The 21,779-nt window shown below is 33.3% G+C and overlaps 1 protein-coding gene across 6 annotated transcripts in view; it reads left to right on the top strand.

Annotated features, from left to right (window-relative positions):
- The window catches only part of MTF2 (metal response element binding transcription factor 2), a 78,567-nt gene extending 59,032 nt beyond the window's left edge, over positions 1–19,535 (top strand). For 4 of the 6 annotated variants that reach the window (XM_060622811.2, XM_078451652.1, XM_060622814.2 and 1 more), the window contains 7 exons: positions 1,051–1,174; positions 8,258–8,325; positions 9,974–10,144; positions 13,968–14,073; positions 14,196–14,248; positions 14,360–14,464; positions 16,068–19,535. In XM_060622811.2, the coding sequence (XP_060478794.1) occupies positions 1,051–1,174; positions 8,258–8,325; positions 9,974–10,144; positions 13,968–14,073; positions 14,196–14,248; positions 14,360–14,464; positions 16,068–16,425 (985 nt within the window). In that variant the 3' untranslated portion in view covers positions 16,426–19,535. Of the gene's footprint in view, positions 1–1,050; positions 1,175–8,257; positions 8,326–9,973; positions 10,145–13,967; positions 14,074–14,195; positions 14,249–14,359; positions 14,465–15,809; positions 15,883–16,067 lie in introns of all 6 variants that reach the window. The other 2 variants (XR_009607224.2, XM_060622812.2) reach the window with 2 other exon arrangements.
- The last annotated feature ends 2,244 nt before the right edge of the window (positions 19,536–21,779 follow it).

The following is a 21,779-nucleotide window of genomic DNA, read 5'->3' as shown; positions in this document are numbered from 1 at the left end:
CAGGCTCTGAGCTGTCAGCACAGAAGGGGCCATATTCTTAAACTTAATAGGGTGAAATGCTCTGTATATATTAACTTGGTTTAAATAAAAATTTGTTTTTCTTTATGCCTAGCTTTAGTTCTTTTATTTATCCTTAAACCTGAGGTCATCTTCACTAAAGATTGTCTAGTCTTATTGCTGAAATGATAAGGCCATTTATTTTCTGATCCATAAAATGTAACTGTACATATCTTTTAGATTTTTAAAATTCTTATTTATTTTTTTTTTATTAAAAAAAATTTTTTTTTTTAACGTTTATTTAGAGACAGAGAGAGACGGAGCATGAACGGGGGAGGGTCAGAGTGAGGGAGACACAGAATCTGAAGCAGGCTCCAGGCTCTGAGCTGTCAGCACAGAGCCTGACGCGGGGCTCGAACTCAGAAACCGTGAGATCATGACCTGAGCTGAAGTCGACCGCTTAACCAACTGAGCCACCCAGGCGCCCCTAAAATTCTTATTTATGTTTTTAATTCTTTTGGGACTTCAGATGAGAGAGGTCTTATACCAAATATGCCAGTTTCTGCTGTAGTGTAATTTTTGGGTGTGGGAAAAGTGTGATGAATTTTGGAGATTTACTGACAAAATGCTTATAGTAAGTACTTAGAAACTTTCATTGAATGCTTTATGTATTTTAGGAAAAGATAAGATTTAACTCATGAATCAGATAAAGTCTGTTAAAGTATGATCTTTGCTATGGCTTATATGTAAGTGAAATGGAAAATTTTTATTGTGAGTCTTCTTAAAGTTACATCCTCTTTGAATGAAAGAGATTATTCAGATATCTTTTACTTTATACTGACTACTCATTATAAGTAAATATTTAATGTTTCCCTGTTATTTTCGTATGTAATGACTTATTACATTGTGAATATGATTTATGGTATTGACCCTCTGCTTACCTAAATACTTCACTTTGGATTTTTTAATTGCTGTTTTTATTTGTAAAAATACGATTTTTTAACAATAATCAAAAGCATGTTTTTGTATATTTTGATTATTTTTGGATTCCAGGGTAGATATAGCACACCTATGCCTTTACAACCTAAGTGTTATTCACAAGAAGAAATACTTTGATTCTGAACTTGAGCTCATGACATATATTAATGAAAACTGGGATAGATTGCATCCTGGAGAGGTAAGTGGTCTTAGGGCTAACTTCGTTAGCTACTTGATATCTTTTTTGTTTTGTTTTGTTTTTGTTTTGTTTTGTTTTGTTTTGTTTTTGTGAAAAGCAGCCAAGATACATGTGTAAGTCACACATCTAAAGTAGAGTTTTATTTTTAGTTCAGGGAGAAATAACTTTGAGGATATGAAGACTAGCCCTCTCATCCTCCTGTTGCCTGTTTATTCAGGGAAAAATGTAGACGGAGGAAGTAAATTACTTGATTCTTTCTTTTCTGAAGTGAGAATCATTGTAAAGATATAAGGGAGGGAGAAATCCTTATTGTGTATCTAATGGTTCCTCCTTAAAAACTTAAGGTTTTTTAAAGTTTCTATAAACTTAGAGATGTAACTAACATTCTTTCCTCTCTTGTTGGTACTCCCTTATATATCTTTGACTTTCAGGAATGGGAGAGAGGGGACCCAGTAATAGTGTTAGAATAATGAATTAGAGGGTAAAGCTGAGTTGGAGATTATCCTCCTCATTCTGACATCTCATTTTGCCTTTCATTTGCAAAGCCTAACCACTCATACTGATTTACAGAGTCTTTTTAAAAAACAGTGTAAAAGTTAACGTATGTTCATTGAAGAAGATTTTGAAACAGTAGGCAAGCATGAAGAAGAAAGTAAAATAATAGTTACCTTGTTTTTAGCAGTTATTTAGAATTATTAAAATAAGGATATTGGGGCACCTGGGTGGCTCAGTTGGTTAAGTGTCCAACTCTTGATCTCAGCTCAGGGTCATGAGTTCAAGCCCTATGTTGGGCTCTGTGCTGGGCATGAAGCCAAATTAAGAGAAAACAAATCTATATCTATATACACATATAGATATAGATACTAACTACTCTTAGCTTAAATAAAAATCTTGTTTTATAATATGTGGAATTAGATGTGTAAATTTTAGTCACACATTACTTTTTGAGGTAAAAATTGTGTAAAGTAACTTGAAGTTTAGGAAGAATTTCTGCTTTGTAACTTTAGACATGAGGCAGTTTATAAAAGGTTGATGACAAGTAGAATATCAGGGTTTTTTGGGTTGTTTTGGGGGGTTTTATGAGGCATAAAGGAGAGCATAATGCACATTTATTTAAAAGTTGGTAGGTCAGCTAGCTGCATAAAATATTGAAACAAATACCTGCAGAATGCTTAGATTTTAAAAATCAGAGATACCATTTAAATCAATGGAGCCAAGATGTTTTGAGTATTAGAAGTTGGAATATAATGCTCTGTTTTCTGTTACATGCTTTTTTCTGGGTGAAATTTGAGAGAAAAGGAGTGACTTACAAATTTGATAAATTTTAATAAACTGATTAGTAATAAAAGAAAAACAAGTATAAGGCACTAACAGCTGTAGTGTTCATTATAGTCATCTTAATATGTAAAGCTTTAATACATTCTTTTAAAATGCTTTCTTTCTAGCCATGGTTCTTTTCAGCACTTCTTATGCAGACACATCTATAGTCTTAGTGCATTTTATGTATCATATTAAATTCTGTAGTGGTTACTTCGTGTAGACAGTGGGCACACATAAAAACTCAAGTTACTTTATTTCAGATGCTTTTATTAGAATAAAAAATGATACATAGATTTTATTCAAGAGGCTGAAAATAGAGAGTAAAAATCACAATTAGCATATTTAAATTTTTTTTTTTTTTTTTTTTTAATTTGACAGAGAGAAAGAATCCCAAGCAGGCTCCATGTTCAACATGGAGCCTGTAGCTTGGCTTGATCTAACAACCATGAGATCATGACCTGAGCTGAAATCATGAGTTGGATGCTTAACCGACTGAGCCACCCAGGTGTCCCTAGTCTATTTTTAAGAAATGAGTTCAGTTTATGAATTTCAGGTATCTCAGTTCTACAGGTGGTTCAGTTCTGACACATAAAAAAAATTTATTTCATTAGTAGATACATGTTCTCATTTTCTGTAGCTTTTACGGGGTAATGTCTTAGAAATAAGAAATTTTGATTTCTTATTCTTTGTGAATATGGAAAATTTAGTCTTTGCAAAATTTAAAAATTAAGAGGAAACGGGGGTGACTGGCTGCCTCAGTCATTAGAGCATGCAACTCTTGATCTTGAGGTTGTAAGTTTGAGCCCCATGTTGGGTATAGATACTTAAAAATAAAATCTTTCAAAAATAATTAAGAAGAACAACCATATACTCTAATAAAACTTGACGACAGAAAAGTTTTACTGTTCTGAAGAGTGTTTACATTTTTTGGAGCCATCACATTTATTAACAAGTGGCTTTCTAATCATTTCTCGTTGCTTTTTCTCTGCATTAAAAAAAAGAAAATATTCAGACTTCGATTACTCATTCCATCCTGCGGTATTTACAGATGGAAGTTCAGCCTTTAATTTTGTGTTAATCTTTTAGATCTTTATACTGTCATTATAATTGGTTTTGAGAGTGAAATTTTAATAATAGAGACCATAACATTGATGCCAAGACCATAACATTGATGCCAGCTTGAACATTTACTCAATAATTTTCATTTAGTTTGCCTTATTAAATATTTGTGATAATAGAAACAAAAATAATACAAATAACGGATTATTCTGGATTATTAAAATAGTAAATCTTTGGTTAACTGAAATCAAATTGCGAATTGAGTCTTCCTTTTTGTTTATATTTATGTTAAAAACCTTTTTATAAAATAGCATTAATTACTTTTAAAACATGAGAAAATACTGTATGTTAAGTAAATGGTTGGTTGAGTACTCGAGTCATTTTGAACATTAGTTCTTATACATACTCTAGATTATGTTATATTGACAGTTGCTCTAGAAGTTTCTCCTCAAAATTGAAACAAAACAGAAAAATAGCTGTAATTTTACTTCCTCCATCTAGGTAAAAGAAAAAAGACTTGTGATGACTCGAGAAGTTGATTGAGATTTGTATGACATTTTGTTTAGGAATATATATGGACACACTAGTAACAGGGAGGCACTTATATTTGACATTCCTGAGCTGAATTAGGACTTAATTTTATATATTACATATGATGACTCTCGCCACATAGTAATATTTCTGTGCTGTTTTGGAAGCCTAATAAATACTTTCTTCAGTTGCCAGTTCTGAAGCAGTCTTAATTGAATCAGTGATATCTGTTGAGTGTTTTGTACTTCTTTTTGTTGTTGTTGTGGTTATAAAGGAACTATGACTTCTTTTATAACAAAAAGAAGTTTCAAAAATACCAAACTTCTTTTGGAGAAGAATTAATTTTGGGGGGAGAGTATATCCTTTTATACTGAAAGGCAAATTTAACATTTATGTATCATGTTTTTTCCTTAGTTGGTTATTTCAGGATTGAAAAGAGAAGCTGAAACTTTTAGAACATATTGGATCATAATGATAGTTCTGTATCATGTTTCCTTAATGTGATTTTTTATACATCTTTGAGACTTTGTGCCTTAATGATTATCAATCATATGACCGAATGTAGCTATTTGAGAGTCCACTGTTTTGTAATGTTTGCTTTGAGAGTAAAAATACGTAATACAATATTTGAGATCCCAAATAAAGGTTGCTTAAGGCTTTTTTTATTTAGAATGAGGAATTGTACTGGATTGCTTTTGGGAGTTAAAATGAGATATTCATAGCTTTTGGAATCTGCTTATTATTTGTCTTTAATTCCTAATGTGATCAAAAATCCTAGTTCTGTAAGGGCAGCCTACTTTTCTGTTAACCGTGGTCTTAAATTTTAAAAAACTAGGTTGGCAAACAAATTACTTAAGCTGTTTGACATACTTAAGTCTAAGCAGCATGGAATTCAATACTGGTGATTGAAAATGTATTTTACCGAAGGGAAGAGTTATAACTATGCATAATAGTATTTATGTCTGTACAGAAATTTACAACCCTGAAAGTTAAAGCCTAGTATGAGGTTAGTGTCTGTGATAAAAGGAACAAAAATGGTTACTATGTTTATATTATAAACCTCATGAACAGATCGCAAACCTGGAATATGATGTTCTTTTAATACAGATTACTTGATTTAAACTATAGTATCTGTACTTATTAGTCTTCAAAATAAACAAATGTATCTCTGCCCCCCCCCCTTTTTTTTTTGAGAGAGAGAGAGAGAGAGAGAGAGAGAGGGAGGGAAGAGGGGGAGAGAGAGAATCTTAAGCAGGCTCCATGCCTAGCCACGGGGCTAGATTTCACAATCATGACCCAAGCTGAAATCAAGAGTTGGACGCTCAATCAACTGAGCCACCCAGGCATCCAGAAAAGGATCCCATGACCCCATAATGCAAGTTGAAATATATATAGTTCTATGCAAAATAGTTTTAGAGTGCTAAAGGAACTTACAGATAAAATTTCTGAGACATCATAGAGAGTGAGTACCAAAACAAAGAAGAGAGTTCATTCATTGTGCTTTTCAAAAAGTGAAAGAGAAGTAGATTTGAGAAATTAGTCAGTTTTTTTGTTGTCAGCATAAATATAAAGCACATTTTTCAGATGTGTGGTTTGTGAAGATTTAAAAAGCAGTAAGGCAGGGTGCCTAGGTGGCTTAGTTGGTTAAGCATCTAACTTCAGCTCAGGTCATGATCTCATGGATTGTGAATTCTAGTCCTGCATTGGTCTCTGTGCTGACAGCTGAGTCTGGAGCCAGCTTCATATTCTGTGTCTCCTTCCCTCCCTCCCTCTCTCTCTTTCTCACTCTGTCTCTCTCTGCTCCTCCCCTGCTCACGCTCTGCCTCTCTCTCTCTCTCTCTCTCTCTCTCTCTCTCTCTCAAAAATAAATAAACATCAAAAAAAAATTTTTTAAAGCAATAAGGAAAAACACTTTTACTATAATGTTTCTTTTTTTGATATGGTTAGCCACACTGGTGTGTCAAATGGGTATGGGTATGTTATAGACATTGTGTAACTCAATTTCAGATTAGATAATGAAATTCGAAGTGGTTAAAATTAAAAATTAAACGTATATGATACTAATTGATTAATAGAAACAAAAGCAGTCAGTGGCTTGGAAATATTCTTGAGGGAGATTCTAATGGAGAGTCACAGGGTTCTGTCTTTGTGTCTACCTTCCAATTCAAGGATGACAGAACAAGAGGAAAGATGATCTCTAACACAGACCTGAAAACAAAATCAAAGTAACAGCAGTCACAAAGTTTTGCTTTTAAGGCTTAAATACACAAACATCCAGTTCAGAAGAAGTAGCATATGATAGGCAGCACTTGATTTGATCAGTTTATTTGATAAGATTTTACAGTTGGGGTGGTGAAGTAGAGATGAGGAAGAGGATGAAATTAGTTACCCAGAGCTTAATATGAGATAATCATGTGATGTGGCTGCTAAAAACTTTTAACATAATCTTACACTTAGACATAATCTTATACTTAGACATGACAAGCTGCTGCCAAATATTTGAAGAACTGTCTTGTAAAAGAGGGAATAGAAGAGTTCCAGGAAGGAAGGTGTTGTCCACCTATGGAATGGGCTCCCTCATAGGTGCCTCAGCAGCTTTCATCAATGGTAATATTTAAACCAAGGTTGAATGAATGTCAGTACTATAAAAGGGATTGCAGTATTGATGGAACCTTGAATTAGATGGACATCTAAAGTGTCTTTCCAGCTTTAAGGTCTGATTCTGTTATTTTTCTTTAATAGAAATTCTCTATCATTGGACACTACAGAAATTACGATAAGAGGAAGTGGTATGGTATAGAGGCATGAACACCAAACTGTCCCATTTCTTTTCTTTTTTTTCTAAAAGCACCCAATGCATCAGCACAGTATGGGCTCTCAGTGAATGTTGAATGAGTGGACTTTTGTCACTTGGGTTCAGATTCTGGCTCTCTCACTAATCAGCCATGTGAATTTGAGCACTTCATTTAACCTTTATATCTGTTAACTAATCTGTAAAATAAAGGGAGTTGGAGTAGATGACTCTCTCTTCTGCCTCCAACATTCTATTTAGCAGATTCGTTTTCTCTTTACTTGAAGCAGTTCTGAGGTTTGGAAGTTTAAATTGGTAAAGACCATACTGGTAGTAAAAAGTCAACTATGATATTCTGGAATTTTTTTTTTTAGTTTTTGTGGCTTTAATTGAGAATGGTCCTTCTATAATGTAGTTTTTTTTGTTATTGGGCCCCCGTCTTTAAACTTGGAAGAAGATGCAGAAATGACTTTTAAGGGAGCTCTTTTGAAACAAAATAGTATTTTCTAGAATTGAATATTTAGATTTTAAAATGATTTCTGATGATAAATTGCTGAGACATTTTGGGTTTTAGGGATGGCCAAAGTATATAACCTTTATGAAAATAACTCCCCTCCCCCAGTTTCACAGAATTTTTCAAAATTACAGAGATTATGGGTTTCTGCTAATATTAGAAGTATTGGGAAATAAAATGTTATGTTTCTCATTTTTTATCCTCTTTTCCTACTAATATCTATTAGAAGCAATTGATACCTATTAGAATATCTATTAGAACTAATATATGGTTGATATTAAAGTCATTCATTCTATGTATTATTTCCTCGGATTATAGAATTAAAATAAATTTAGTAACTAATAAAATCCCATTTTTGTAGTGTTTTAACAGTTTTTTTCAGACATGTCATTTGATTTATAAAATTACTCGTAATAGGATTTTTATACCTCTGTTATATATATATATAAAATTTTTTTTTTTTTGTTTAATGTTTATTTTCAAGAGAGAAACAGAAAGCAAGCAGGGGAGGGGCAGAGAGAGAGGGAGACATAGAATCTGAAGCAGGCTTCAGGCTCTGAGCTGTCATCACAGGACCCATTGGGGGGCTCGAACTCACAAACGGCGAGATCGTGACCTGAGCCGAAGTTGGACGCTTAACTGATTGAGCCACTCAGGCGCTCCTACTCCTCTTTTTATAGATAAGAAAACAAGAAGAGGTTAAATAGCTTTAGATCACGCAGCTAGTCACTGAGGACCTGGAATTAGAACTTAGATCTTCTATCAGTCAGTACTCTTTTCTTCTGTATCACATTGCCTCTATCTAGCACCTGTATATTACTAACTAATGAAATTATAGTGCTTTAAATTGTTTCTTGATACTTCACAGCTGGCAGACACACCAAAATCTGAAAGATATGAGCATGTTCTGGAGGCATTAAATGATTACAAGACCATGTAAGTTGATTTATTTTATGTATCCCTATGAGGGAGACTTGTAGTAAGTATAAGGAATAATGGCATTGTTTAAGAATTGTGGGGTTGATGTTTAGTACAAACCATTTTAAACTTTAAAATTTTAATTTCAGTTGAGCAAAGCAGTGATTCTCAAGGGTTGGAGAAGGGAAGAGCAATCCTCTGGGAATGGTGGATGGGAGGCAGGCATACCAATATCTCAGGGGCTTTTGGCTTGTTCCACTGAAAAACATATTCAGTAATGACTTGTTTTTATAATACAGTCCCCTGAAAATAAAATAATATCTTAGCTGGTGGGAAAATGCAAAAGATAGTGGAAAATATTATAGAAAATATTGGTTTTAAAATGATTGAGATCTTCTATGGTTTTAAGATAAGTTATTGCCATCAGTTGCAGAAAAATAGTATTAGTAGTCTTAATTTTTTGATAATTGATTATTGTTGGATATATCCTTGTATAGACCTTTCTTTTTTTAAGAAATAAAAAGCATATCTTAAAAATATTTAAAAATTGCAATAGAAATAATTTTTTAAGTGTATATGCTGGCTCTTACCAACTGTTCAGCAATCTTATAAAATTTTTGTTTGTAACAAGTTGCTTTTTTTGAACTTGACAGAATTTCCTCCTTAAAAATGTTACAATTACTAGCAGCTAAATCTTTAGGTCAATTTAAAAAGCCATAAAGTGCCTGAGCAGTTACAGTACTGGTAAAAATACTTTATGGGATGTGAATTCTGTAATCCAGTTTAGGGTACCAGAAATACATCTGTTCTTATTATGATAGAAATGGGAGCTTCCCTTTCTCAAACATGCATGGAAGTGGAAGAACATTCCAAGTGTTTGGTAGTGGTTCTGGAAGGTAGGCAGGGTATAGTAGAAGTAAGGTAGGTGGGGGTGTTTTGGATTAAGGAGCCTTAAGGACTTTGGAAAAGAGTTAGGAGCACATGTTTTAGAGGCCCAAACCCACACCGAAATAACATTTTTCTGTTCCAGATTATTTCCAATTCTAAATATGACACACTAGACACTCCTTTTATTTTCTGGACCTCTCATATTGGGTTCTCTTTTCCAGTGCTAACACCTGTTACTTTCTGACCAGGGTTTCTCCCCTCACAGATTCACTCTGAAATAGAATTCTTCTTTTCCTAAACCATTTTTGAGATCTTTTAAACAGGACAATGAAATATGGAAAACACATATTGGGACTAAAAATACACCACTCTCTACTCTTCTTCCTTTAAAAAGTTAGATGCCATGTTTTATTATTTAAAAAAAATTTTTTAATGTTTGTTTATTTTTGAGAGAGAGCACAAGCAGGGGAAAGACAGAGAGAAAGAGACACAGAATCTGAAGCATAGATGCCACGTTTTAAAAAGAAAAGTGGATGTGTGCTCTTCTCCCTTCCTTCTGATCCTATCCTTCCCCCCGACCTCCTTCGCCATTGTATCCTACTGTGGATTGACTCTGGGAGCAGATAAGAATCCAGGAAAGCAAAGGGAAAGAGCGAGTTTTGTAGTGTTGGGTGGACTTTCATCTATAAAGGCTTTATATCTGAAAGTTGTGAGTTAGGGTCTGACATGTATATGTGTTCAGTTTTTAAATTTTTAGTTAATTTTTTTAAAAATTTAGGTTTATGTCTGGGAAAGAAATAAAGAAGAAGAAGCATTTGTTTGGGTTGCGAATTCGTGTTCCTCCTGTGCCACCAAATGTGGCTTTCAAAGCAGAGAAAGAACCTGAAGGAACATCCCATGAATTTAAAATTAAAGGCAGAAAGGCATCCAAACCTATATCTGATTCAAGGTAAAAGTTGATCTGTGGCTTAGTTTTTCTCTTTAGCTTATTTGTAACTAAAAATGTGTTATTTAGTCTCATTAGTATATATGAAAGTATAAGTGGCAGTTACCCTGATTTGTTTTCCTGTTTATAATTTCTTGCTTAGACAAGGTACAAAGAGTTAATGTTAGATGTTTATTTATTTATTTTAGATATTAGGCTTTCTAGGAATAAGCCTATTGGTTTTGTTTAGCAGACAGCTTAAGTACTGGCTTGTTCGTTTGTTCATTTTTCATTCATTCATTTATCCATTTATTAATTCCATTTATCAAGCAACTTAACTGTCTAAGTGCTGGGGATACAATAACAAACAAAACAGACTTTCCTTCTGCCTTGATGGGGTTTACAGTATAGTGGTGAAGAAAGGTGATAAATAATTACAGGTCATTCTGGTGCCATGTAGGACATAGCATTTGGATTTAGGCTGTACTGGGATGGTTAGAGGTGAAGTGGTTTACTTTTAAGAAGGAATCTTAAAGACCTATCTAAGATGATATTTAAGCTGAAACTCAAAGAATGAGACTAACCTACCAATGTGAAAGAACAAAGGGAAGAATACTGCAGGTGGTGGAAATAATGAGTATGAAGGATGTGAGGTATGTTCTAGGAATTCACAGACTAGTGACGTATGAATGAGGGCTAGAGACTAGCATCAGGTGTTGGAAAGTTTGGATGGGGCGTGATCATGTAGAGTTGTGTAGGTCTTTGAGGAATTTTTTTAAGAAACATGGGGAGCTATTTAAAGATGTAAGCAGATTGAATTATCCTTTAAAAATACTTCTTTGTGTGCTTTTGGAGAGTGGATAGGTATAGAGGTAAGAACAGAAGCAAACAAAAATGAAGACTCTTGCAGTCATCTAGGTGTAAGAGATTGGGTAGTGGTTTCAGTCAAATGGAGACAAAATAGATTTAAGACTTCTATTGGAGGCAAAATTCATTAGGTTAGCTAATGATTTAAACTTATGAAAGAAAGGGAGAAATCAAGTTACACAAAGCCCAGATTTCTGGCTTGAGCAGCTGGTGGGTGGTGATGTCTGGTGTCAAGACCTACAAGAACAGATTTTGGCAAGGTGAACGAAGCTTCTTCTGTGTCGTACTAATTGAGTTTGAGATTTTTACAAGGAATATCTAAATGATGATGATGTTAGATATAGACAGCTGGGTGTGTCAGGAGCTCAGGAAGGGTTAGGACACATGATACAAATTTGGAAGCTGATTTAAAGGCTATGAGAATGAATGAAATTACCTAGGAAGCAAGGAGTTGGTGGGGGAGAGAATGAGGCCCAGAGTAATGCCCTGTTATCATTTAGAGATTTGGAAGAGGTGAAAGAAACAGGAGGCTAAAAAAGAATGATCAATGAGATAGGAGGAAACTAGGAAAGTTTAGTGCCCTGAAAATCAAGAGAAGGGGGGTGTTTCAGAAAGATGAGCATATTAAACAGTATTGAATGCTGTTGAGAGATGGATTTAAGGTGAAAGGAAAATGATTGTTGGATAAGATAACATTCTGTTATTAATGGCCTTGACAAAAACAGGTTTTTTTGGAGAGGTAAAGATAGAAGTCAGACTGAAATGGGTTGAAGTATGATTGAATCCAGCACTGCTCAATTAAAATGTCAAAACTGGGCTTTTTCTACAAATAAAGGACATAGGCAGATTCATATAATAATAATGATAAAGGAAAAGGGGGAAATGGGAAATTAAGAACTCTGAATAAGAAGGGAGAAAGTGGAAAATGTTTGTGTGAGAACACTCAGAAGTAGTTTTACTTTGAAGAGAGGTAGACAAATGGAAGCTGAAGAGGAAAGGAAGTACTCAAGTGATGACTTTTAAATAGAAAATTAATTGGAACCTGTTTTTATGTGCTACTAGGAATGATCCAGTGGAAAAGAGATTGGTACAGGAGAGAGGGACAGGTAACTGAAAATATTGTAAAGTCCTTGAGAATCCAAAAGGGAAGGGATTTAGAACTTAAACATGGGAGTGGCCTTTGATATTTGATAGGAGGACTTCTAGAACCCTTTTGTTGAAATTGGGTGAAAATAGGTACAGATAGTAGTTCTGCTGTAGATTTGACATTTGGAAGATGACTGAAGTTATTGTTTGGTAGCTTCTGTTTTCTCAGTGAAATATTGAGGTATAAAGATGGCTGAGGGTTGTGCAGAGAGGGAAATTTAAGGAGTAAATAAAAGGTATGAGAGTACCTGGAGAGTAAGAAAAAGTAATAACCCAGGGTTAACAGTGTTTCATATCCATTTGAATGTGTAATAAAGTAGATAATGCTTTTAGGTTGTTGTTGTTTTTTTTCCCTAAAGCAAAGCGTATTTACTCCTATCACTTTCAGATTTTATCATTAATCCTTTGCTATCAGTTGCCCATATTATGGATTAGAAAAAGGTTTACACAAATTTTCTCATTCCTATCACATTAATAAGACACTCCATCTGTGTTAGCTAGTTCATTTGATGCTACTGGGAAATGGCTCAACTTTCTTTCAAGGCATTCTCTATTCCTTCTGGGTCCTATGTATGAATTGGTCCTTTTAATCTGAAAATACTTTGTTTAATCCAGGGATCCTGTATAAATGTTGATCATCTTAAAAAAAAAAACGACAACTATACTTCCATCTATTTTATCCTTGAGACTTTTGATTTTAGTTCTAGTTATGCTTTATTCCTCTAGCTCCCCTACTTTCTCCTTCCTTGTACTTCTACCTTTATTGCCCAACTTTAGTTTGGTGTCTGGAGTAGTTTCTTTTCTAGTTTGCTCCATTCACCTCTTTCTAGCCTATTCTATGGTGTTATTCCTTGTCTGTGTAAAAACACAGGAAATTAAAATTTCCTGGGTAACTTTCTTATAGCACTTAACTCTTTTTATCAGCCTTTTTGTATGTATCTTTATCACTTTCTGACTGTATTATGGACCCCTTAGCACAGGGAAGATCTTTGTATTTCTATTATAGCCCCCCCCCCCTTTTTTTATATGGTAGATAATGTTTGTTGAATGAATGAAGTAGATGTTCTCTATATTGATATTTGCCCTTTTCTTATTCCCTTCTATTAATTAGAGATGTCCTTGACTTGCTATTTTCCCCCTTCTTGCTTGATATTTGCTTTTATGTCTCAAAAACTGGTTTTCTAGATCTTTCTAATTGTACCTTTTGAATGACTCCCTGCCTAATATAAAGGATTCCTTCTACACTCTTCCACCCTGGGTTTCATTCTCTTTATGATTGATATCATTCAAGAATATATATATTTATTTCTAAAGGCAACCTGTATTTATAGCTACTATATTTTAATATAGATACTTCCTGGCTCCATGTGGGTAATGACTAAATTCATAATTACTTTTAGTAGTAAATTCTTAAAATACTCCCTTAAGGGCCTACATAGTAACAACCTGGACTAAATAATGGAACTCTTGGGGATTTGGAAATCTTCCTTCCAGTATAGTAGTCTGTTTTTGTTTTTGTTTATTAACTTTGAGGTTGTATATATTTTTCACAACTGTAGTAAAGAGAAAAGTTTTTTCCTTAAACTTTTCATATGTAAATAATATCTGAGTCAAGAAATGTTTATTTAAATTGGAATGTGTTCTCTGTATGCACTTGACTAAATTGGTAGATTCAACTTACATTTAATTTTTTTGGTTTTTGTTACCATTAGTATAAAAATAAGTGTAACCTAATTATTACATAAGTAAGTGGAGCTAAGCCAGTATATATTGTCCATTGTCTTTTTGTTTTTCTTTATGCAGAGATTAAATACATAATGATTTTATGTTTCAGGGAAGTAAGCAATGGCATAGAAAAAAAAGGAAAGAAAAAATCAGTAGGTCGTCCACCTGGCCCATATACAAGAAAAATGATTCAGAAAACTGCTGAGCCACCTTTGGTAAGAGGATGTGTTGGTATATACTCTCAAAGAGGACGGATGCTTGAAATTAACTGAGAAATGAGTATCTTTTTAGTTTACTTTAGAACCATGCTTTAAGTATGTTATTTTTTATTTTCCAGGATAAGGAATCAATTTCAGAGAATCCTACCTTGGATTTACCTTGTTCTATAGGGTAAATAGAAAGTTATTTTCTCCTATTCTAGGAATTTTCTTTTGGGGGGAAATGAATATTTCTATTGTTATGTAATATAGTCGTTATACCATTTAAATTCTTTTGTCTTAGGAGAACTGAGGGAACTGCACATTCATCCAATACCTCAGATGTGGATTTCACGGGTGCTTCCAGTACAAAAGAAACTACCTCGTCTAGCATTTCCAGGCATTATGGGTAGATATTTTATATTCTTATTTCTTAACTGATTTTCTTCTAGATTCTTTTTCTTTGTAAAGTAATGATTAAATAAATTTTTAGCAATTGAAAGTGATGTAAATATGCCTTTCAGCTTTTGAGAAGCATCTATATGTAAATTCTTTAGGTTGTTATTAATATTCATCTGAAATTTCTGCTTTTCAGAGCTCAAACATTAAAAATTTATTAGGAGATTTTGCTCTGTGCACAGAAGAGGTATACTGGTGTTAATAGGCTGTGCTCTTTTCCTTGAGACCTTTTTATGCTTCTAATATTTAGATAATATTTTTATCTAAAATTTTTTATCTTTAGGAATTTTTATCTTTAGGAGTACTTTTTTTCTTAATATCTGAGTCAGACATGTAAATCCTTTTGTTACTAAGAAGATTTTAAACTCAGGATTTCTATCAGTAGCAGACTTCTCTAATATTTTATTTAACCTAATTCTTCAGAATGATGCCTTTCCCAAAGCATGATGTATCAGGAATGAAAAATTAGTTTCCTTGGGGTCAGAGCTATGAGCTTGCAAGTTTTATACTTCCCTTAGTTTAATTTTTGTTAACACTTCAAAAACTGCTGTGTAAATTGTACAAAATTCAGAGTATTAAAAAGCTTAAAATGTAACTCATTTTTTAATGGATTGTGAATAATTGAACTGTGTTTGGCCTTTCACCAAGCATTGTGCTAAACTTTCCACATACATTGCCTTTTTAAATTCTTAAAACAGTCTTTTGAGTCGTAGATCTGTTATTCCCATTTTAAAGATAAAGAAACTGAAACTAACAGGTTTTAAGAAACAAGCATGGTCATTAACAAGCATAACAGAACTGGGATGTTGAGTCAGGCAGTATGATTATAAAGTCTTTGAATTTAACTTAGGCTGTATTCTCCCTTGTTAAAAGATTATAAAATCATTGAATTCCTGAGCTGAAAAGGACCTCAAAAATTATCTAGTTCAACCTCTTCACTTAATCTCTTCACAGAAGAGAATACAGAGGATAAGAGATTTGAATCACAGAGGTAGATTCAAGGTACCCTGATTTGTACTTTGTGCTTATTCCAGTTCATTACATTAGTTCACTATGCCTAGAACTGGTAATAAGAGAACATTTATTCTAGTTTTACCATCTATTTAAGCCCATGGAACAATGTTGTATATATAGGAGGTACTTATTAAGTATTTGCTGCATTGAATGAGTGAATGAACTTTCTTCTTTTTAATGATAAGACTGTTGACAATATCTGACTAATGAATAGGGCCTCTTCTTGGTAAGAATTTGTCTCATTGGCCTCGTAATTAAAAACTTCCTCTGATTCTTTTAAGCTTAATAATACATTGTTAAGGAAGAAAAGCTCTTCAAAGGTCAGCCCCAAGAAGGTGATGGAGTCTAATGAAGGCGAGTGATAATCCATTTATAAAAATAGCATGTATTGTTTTGGTTTGGCTGATGTTTATGTCACCAAGGGTATATACTTAGAGTAGTGTGATAGAAAAAAAATCTGAGAACACATTGTTTGGGCAAAGGATGCCTTATAAACTCAGTAGACAATTATGGCCTTTTTTTTTTTTTTCGTTCCGTAGATTATCTGACTCCAGAAAAAGAACTCGTACAGGAAGATCTTGGCCTGCTGCAATACCACATTTACGGAGAAGAAGGGGTCGTCTTCCAAGAAGAGCACTCCAGACTCAGAACTCAGAAATTGTAAAAGATGATGAAGGCAAAGAAGATTACCAATTTGATGAACTCAACACAGAGATTTTGAATAACTTAGCAGATCAGGAGTTGCAACTCAATCATCTAAAAAACTCCATTACCAGTTATTTTGGTGCTGCAGGTAGAATAGCATGTGGTGAAAAATACCGAGTACTGGCTCGTCGGGTGACACTTGATGGAAAGGTGCAGTATCTTGTGGAATGGGAAGGAGCAACTGCATCCTGACTGTAGGACTGAACATTATGTTCACTGCACTCTCATTCTCTGTAGGTACAGTTCAAAGTCCTAAAGGAGTCTGGCTTTTACTATCTTTCTTAAAAAAAAAAAAAAAAAAGTCAAAAAAATTCACAAAAGGAGATGATACTAGCCTTAACATGTACCTGTCAATGTTATGGATATTGTCATAAAAAAGATATCTTTTAAAAATCAGAACAGAGACTTAATTTTTTAAATCTTAAGATTTGTAGAATGTTTCTAGGATAGGATATTAAAAATGATTCAAATCCATGCATGGTGTTAGATAATTTTTCTAATTATTCCATTGAGTCAGTTTTTGTGATTAGTGGTTATCAGATCAAACAGATCATGTAGATAGATAGCACAAGTATATGGAGAAACGTTGTCTGTTTTGTTACCAAAATGTTGGAAAAAATTTATTTCAATACCTTTCAGATTTCATAAAGTGCAGTGTATATAATGCCTACTAAAAGACTGTAAAATATTGAAATTTTCTTTCACGCAAAGTGTAAAAAATATATTGAGCCTGTAAATTGCTCTGTGACTAGACTTCATTGTCGTCTTAATATATTCTTTGCATGTGCATATATGTACACATGTGTGTATATATATGTGTGTGATTATGTGACCTATGCAATACAAATTATGGGAATGGGCAGCTTTGGAGTATATATCCCATAATTCTTTTTTCAGGAATAGTTGCAGTATTTACACAGCAGCATTTCTTCTCAGGCTTTTATTGGGTGCTGTTGCTTGCTATGTATGAAGAGAAATGTGTCAAACAAGTTTAAAGTTTAGTGTGTTCTGAAGAAGGGTGTGAACAACAGTGTTCATGGGCTTTTAGAATGCTTTTCACTTTCAGTCCTTGTAACTCAGCTGTTCAGTACCTAAAACCAATTCAAATAATATGAACATTATCTCCTACTAGAAGTAACATTTTCAAGTTTTCATGGCACATTATGATTGTAAATGTCTCTCAGTTTTAACAGTAAGTCTATAGGAGTCCCGTGAAGATTCCTGAAATGTCTGTAGTAACTGTTAGTCATGTTGAATAAGTGTAGTATGAACAAAGTATTTTATTGCACAGGGTTAACAAACAGTATGTTGCCTGACAAGGCTACTGCTGTTTTATTACAACATTACCTCTTGTTTTTATAAAATGTACCAAGATTTAAATTGATAACTTTATTTTACATGTAAAAAAACAGTTTCTTTTATCACCAGTGTTAGAGTTGTCTTCTGTTTCTTTTTGTTTTGTTTTGTTTGTTTGTTTTCTTTTTTAGCCAAAGAGTAAACAGAAGAATATTCTTATTTTGGTGGCTGTTCATTTTACTCTTAAAAGTGATTGGTGGATTTTAGCCTAAAAATTGGGGAATTTGCCGCCAAAATGAAAAATATGTAAAGTGTAGTGGTTACAGAGCGGTAAAAATGTGGGTTAGTACTTATTTATTCCATTGATTGATTATTTGACTGTTTATAAAGAAAGTTGCTTTATTTCTTTAAACATCTTCAAAAGATGACCTTTTCTTGTCACATTATAGCCAAAAGAAGCAGAGAACTTCGTTGTCCTGCATTTGGTTCCTGGTTGGCCAGGTATAAATGAGCTTTACAAAAGTGCAAATTAAAAACTGTCACTTCTGTTTACCTCCACCAAAACTTGATTTTCCCCTAGCTATTAATTTAAAGTTGCCTTTCCTGCAGCTGCAATATTTTGAATAACACACAGAGTTTGTGTTGATTTTGAATGTTTGTTTATATCTAGGGGTAATGGAAAATGTAAATCCCGTGTAACCTTATTCACTCCACCTGTATCATATTATTTCATTTTCCCCAAAGTCCTTTAATTCTAACTGAACACCAGCAGTATTTTTAGTAACTCTTTCTTTAGTATACATGGAAGATGATTTATTAAGCTGAACTGTCTTTAGACGTAATTATTGTGAATGTCTGTTTTATTTTATCATGGTGGTTCACATGGCTCTGATGTTCAGTTTGTATTTTTGGAATTGCTTTACTTAGAATTAAAACAGACCAACATTAAATGTGTGTATTTTTTAAAGAGCTAATGAGTTTTGCTTCTGTATTTGCTTGAAAATACACACTGATGCAGTAGATGACTGCTTTTATTTAGCCAGGGAGCTAAGGATTGTTCCACTTCCACTGTAAATATGTTCACTTGAATTAATCTTTATGAAACTTGGCTTTCATTTTCCTCTTGTCCCTCAAATAATAATTATTGCATGTTCATCTAAAAGGATCCTTTAAAAAATAAACTGTTTAGCCAGCTCGTATACTTCCTACTTGAAAGACAATATATCTCCCTCTATCTGCCTTGTCCTTAAAATTCAAGAAAATTCAGACTTTTCAACTATGTTTTTCCCCCCTTATATAGAAGGTGTTAAGGTTCACATCAAAGGATTCTTTTTTTTCCTAAAAAGCTTTGCTCCTAGGCTATAGCGATAAAAGATATAAATATAGTATGCCTTACTCATTTTAATTACATTTTTATTCAAAACAAATACATTTTTATAAATACTCTGATAATAAATGATAAGTATGGATTTTAATATGATCTAACTAGATCAGAATATGAGCTTATCAGAGTTATTCTATAAATTCTAATGTAGTCAGATGTTGCTAGTCATATTTTGTTACTAAATGTTTAACAAGTGAATGTTAACTGATGTGTGAGTTGAGGGTCTCTCTTATATTTTGCAAGTTATGTCCAACTGTACATGTTTAGTTTCTATTATGTATATATTCAGAAGATTTCTGTTCTCAGTGTTGGGGGTAGAACTAATTCTTTTGGGCCATTAGGTTTTGGTTGGAGCATGATCTGACTTGCATAGTTATAGCAGACTGTTGCATAATGTTCTAGAGTTGTTTGAGTGAGGATGTGATGGCAAAGCAAGATGTCCATACAGCTTTGGGAAATAGTTTAAAAATGCCCTTTAATGTGGGGAAGATTTCCTGTTTAAATTATATTTGAGTACTTCTGTGAATATACACTCCCAAAAGTCTCCTTTGGTTTTTCCTGTGGTAGTTGATCAGTCATCTTCTTTCCTCAAGAAAATAAAAACTTGACAGTAAAATGTAAAGTGAGAATTTTATCTAATCGTGGATTCTTTTCTAATTACTAGCAGTTAAGAAACCACATGTCAGACTTAAAAAAATTTAGAGCTGGGAGAAGCTATGAAAACAAACTGATTGGGTCTCTGAATAACAAATAGATTGGGAATAAGTACAGTATTTGTAATTCTTAAGTTATATCAAAATGTCTTGGGGTAATAGCTAGATCAAAATATTATAATATCTATATATTTAAAGTTAGAATAAGATTGCAAATTAACTAGCTCACTTTATTTTTCTCCCCCTCGCTTACTTCTACCCAACAAAATCCCTTGTAGCTTACTCCTCTGGCATTTTCTCTGTTGGAGATAATGAGTATTGAAATTGGATGCTTAGTAATAATTCCTCACTTTTGCAACATCTTCAAGGAATGTGATGTCTCATTCAAGAAAATTCTACTGGATTTAAGCAAACAAATGAACCAAATCTTCATAAATGATAAGGTGTATTTATTGGATAAAACAAAAATATATCCTGTTCAAAATCATTAGTCTAAGTTTTGTTCCTTGTATTTACCAAAAGATATTCAGTTTTTTCTTTTTCTTTCCACGCTTTCACAAGTGAAGGTGATACAGTCTCAAAACTAACATGAATTGGTTAATGGGAGGCAAACGAAATTTAGGTCATGGTTTGTGGCCCTTCAGAACTCCACTCTACCCACAAAAATCTTATTCCTTAAGTATTTAATTACTTTCATTGAGTTTTCTTACGTTTCACAGGAGTAACACTGACACTGAGTTCATGTAACACATGAAAAATATCTGCTGGATTGGTACTACAAAACTGTGGCAAATGACTGTGTTGGAGGGCTTTGTTTACTCTTGAAGTTATAGTGTGAGACGTAGTGTACACCTGCCTGTTAGCTTCCACTGACTCCCTTGTGGATGTGTATGTTTGATCCTTAGTGCTTTTGTGTGGGGCCTAGGTTTGGGAAATTAAGTAAGACTAGTTTACATTTGATTGATTTCTACCAAGTTTAGTCAACCCATCATTAATTATGTCAAGTGCTGAAAAGAAAAAATGTTGACGATACCTGAATGAATATCTAGCAGCTAATCAAAAGTAAGTTTTTCATATCAAGCAGAAGTTAACAGTAAGCTCACCAAAAACCGTTCTTTTAAGAAATCAAGTTTTCACTTTTTACTTTTGCCAGAGAAATCTTTTTGAATGTCTTTTTAAAATTTGATTACTGTTATAATGTTTTCTATAAGTTAATTTGCATATGTGACTTTAGGTACATAACAATTTATGTAAGTAAATTACATTAAAAGTTACTCAGTGAGGTTGCAAATTTAAGTTAAATGTTAATACCATCTAGTATAAATGAATATATACTTAGTGAAGGATTATAATTAATGTTGTTTTGACTGATAATTGACCTCTTATATATTATAACTAATGCTATTAGTGGAATGTAAGGAAATTTGTCCTATACAGGATTTCCTAGAATGCAGAATTAGTGGAATGTAAAGAAATTTTGCCTATATAGAATTTGAGACAAAAACAAGATTTTCTGAGAATTTGGGTCTCTTTTGCAAATATATAAAGCTTGCTTAGATGGCTCTGAAGTTAAACTTTTCCTTGAGGAGAAATGGAAGTTCAAGGAGATGAAGCTTATTGGAGAGGGTTTTGGAAGGGAAAGCCTATTAGCTCATACAAGATTTGTGGAGGCATAGTTTGGTTCCTGTATTCCTTTATCACCAAATCTTTTCCAGACTGCAAGAGCAAATCTATAACAAGTCCATATTTTTTATATTATAATTTTGCATAACCTAGTATCTTAGTCTTTCTGTGTTATTATTTATCTTTGGATGTAAATTTTCCAGTGAAGAATTATGTCATTAGAAATTCATTCTTGATACCTCTTTAGAAACTGTAGTTTATAAGCAACTTTTAAACCATTAAATGAGACCAGAAATATTTAAAATGCTACTTTATTAAAGATTTTTCTAGACTGTATTAAGTAATTAATGTTTTTAAAACACTATCTTTAGTATGTTAACCTTTTTCTAATTACTGAGAGATTGTGAACATTTATTGTATGTTGCTATAATATGGCGGTACTCTCAGGTGTTTAGATTTGGGTAGGGGAATGTGTCCTTATTCATAAAACCTTAGGCTAGGTGGTGCTTTTATTATTATACTTGTCTGCTTTACACGTATCTTCTGTGGCAGTGCCCGTGTTAAGAAATCTCATTTATTTACAGTGCATT

This window comes from Panthera onca, chromosome C1 (assembly GCF_046562875.1).
Source record: "Panthera onca isolate mPanOnc1 chromosome C1, mPanOnc1 haplotype 2, whole genome shotgun sequence".
Lineage (NCBI taxonomy): Eukaryota > Metazoa > Chordata > Mammalia > Carnivora > Felidae > Panthera > Panthera onca.
Note: the sequence above shows the minus strand (reverse complement) of the source record. Positions and strands in the feature narration are given on the sequence as shown.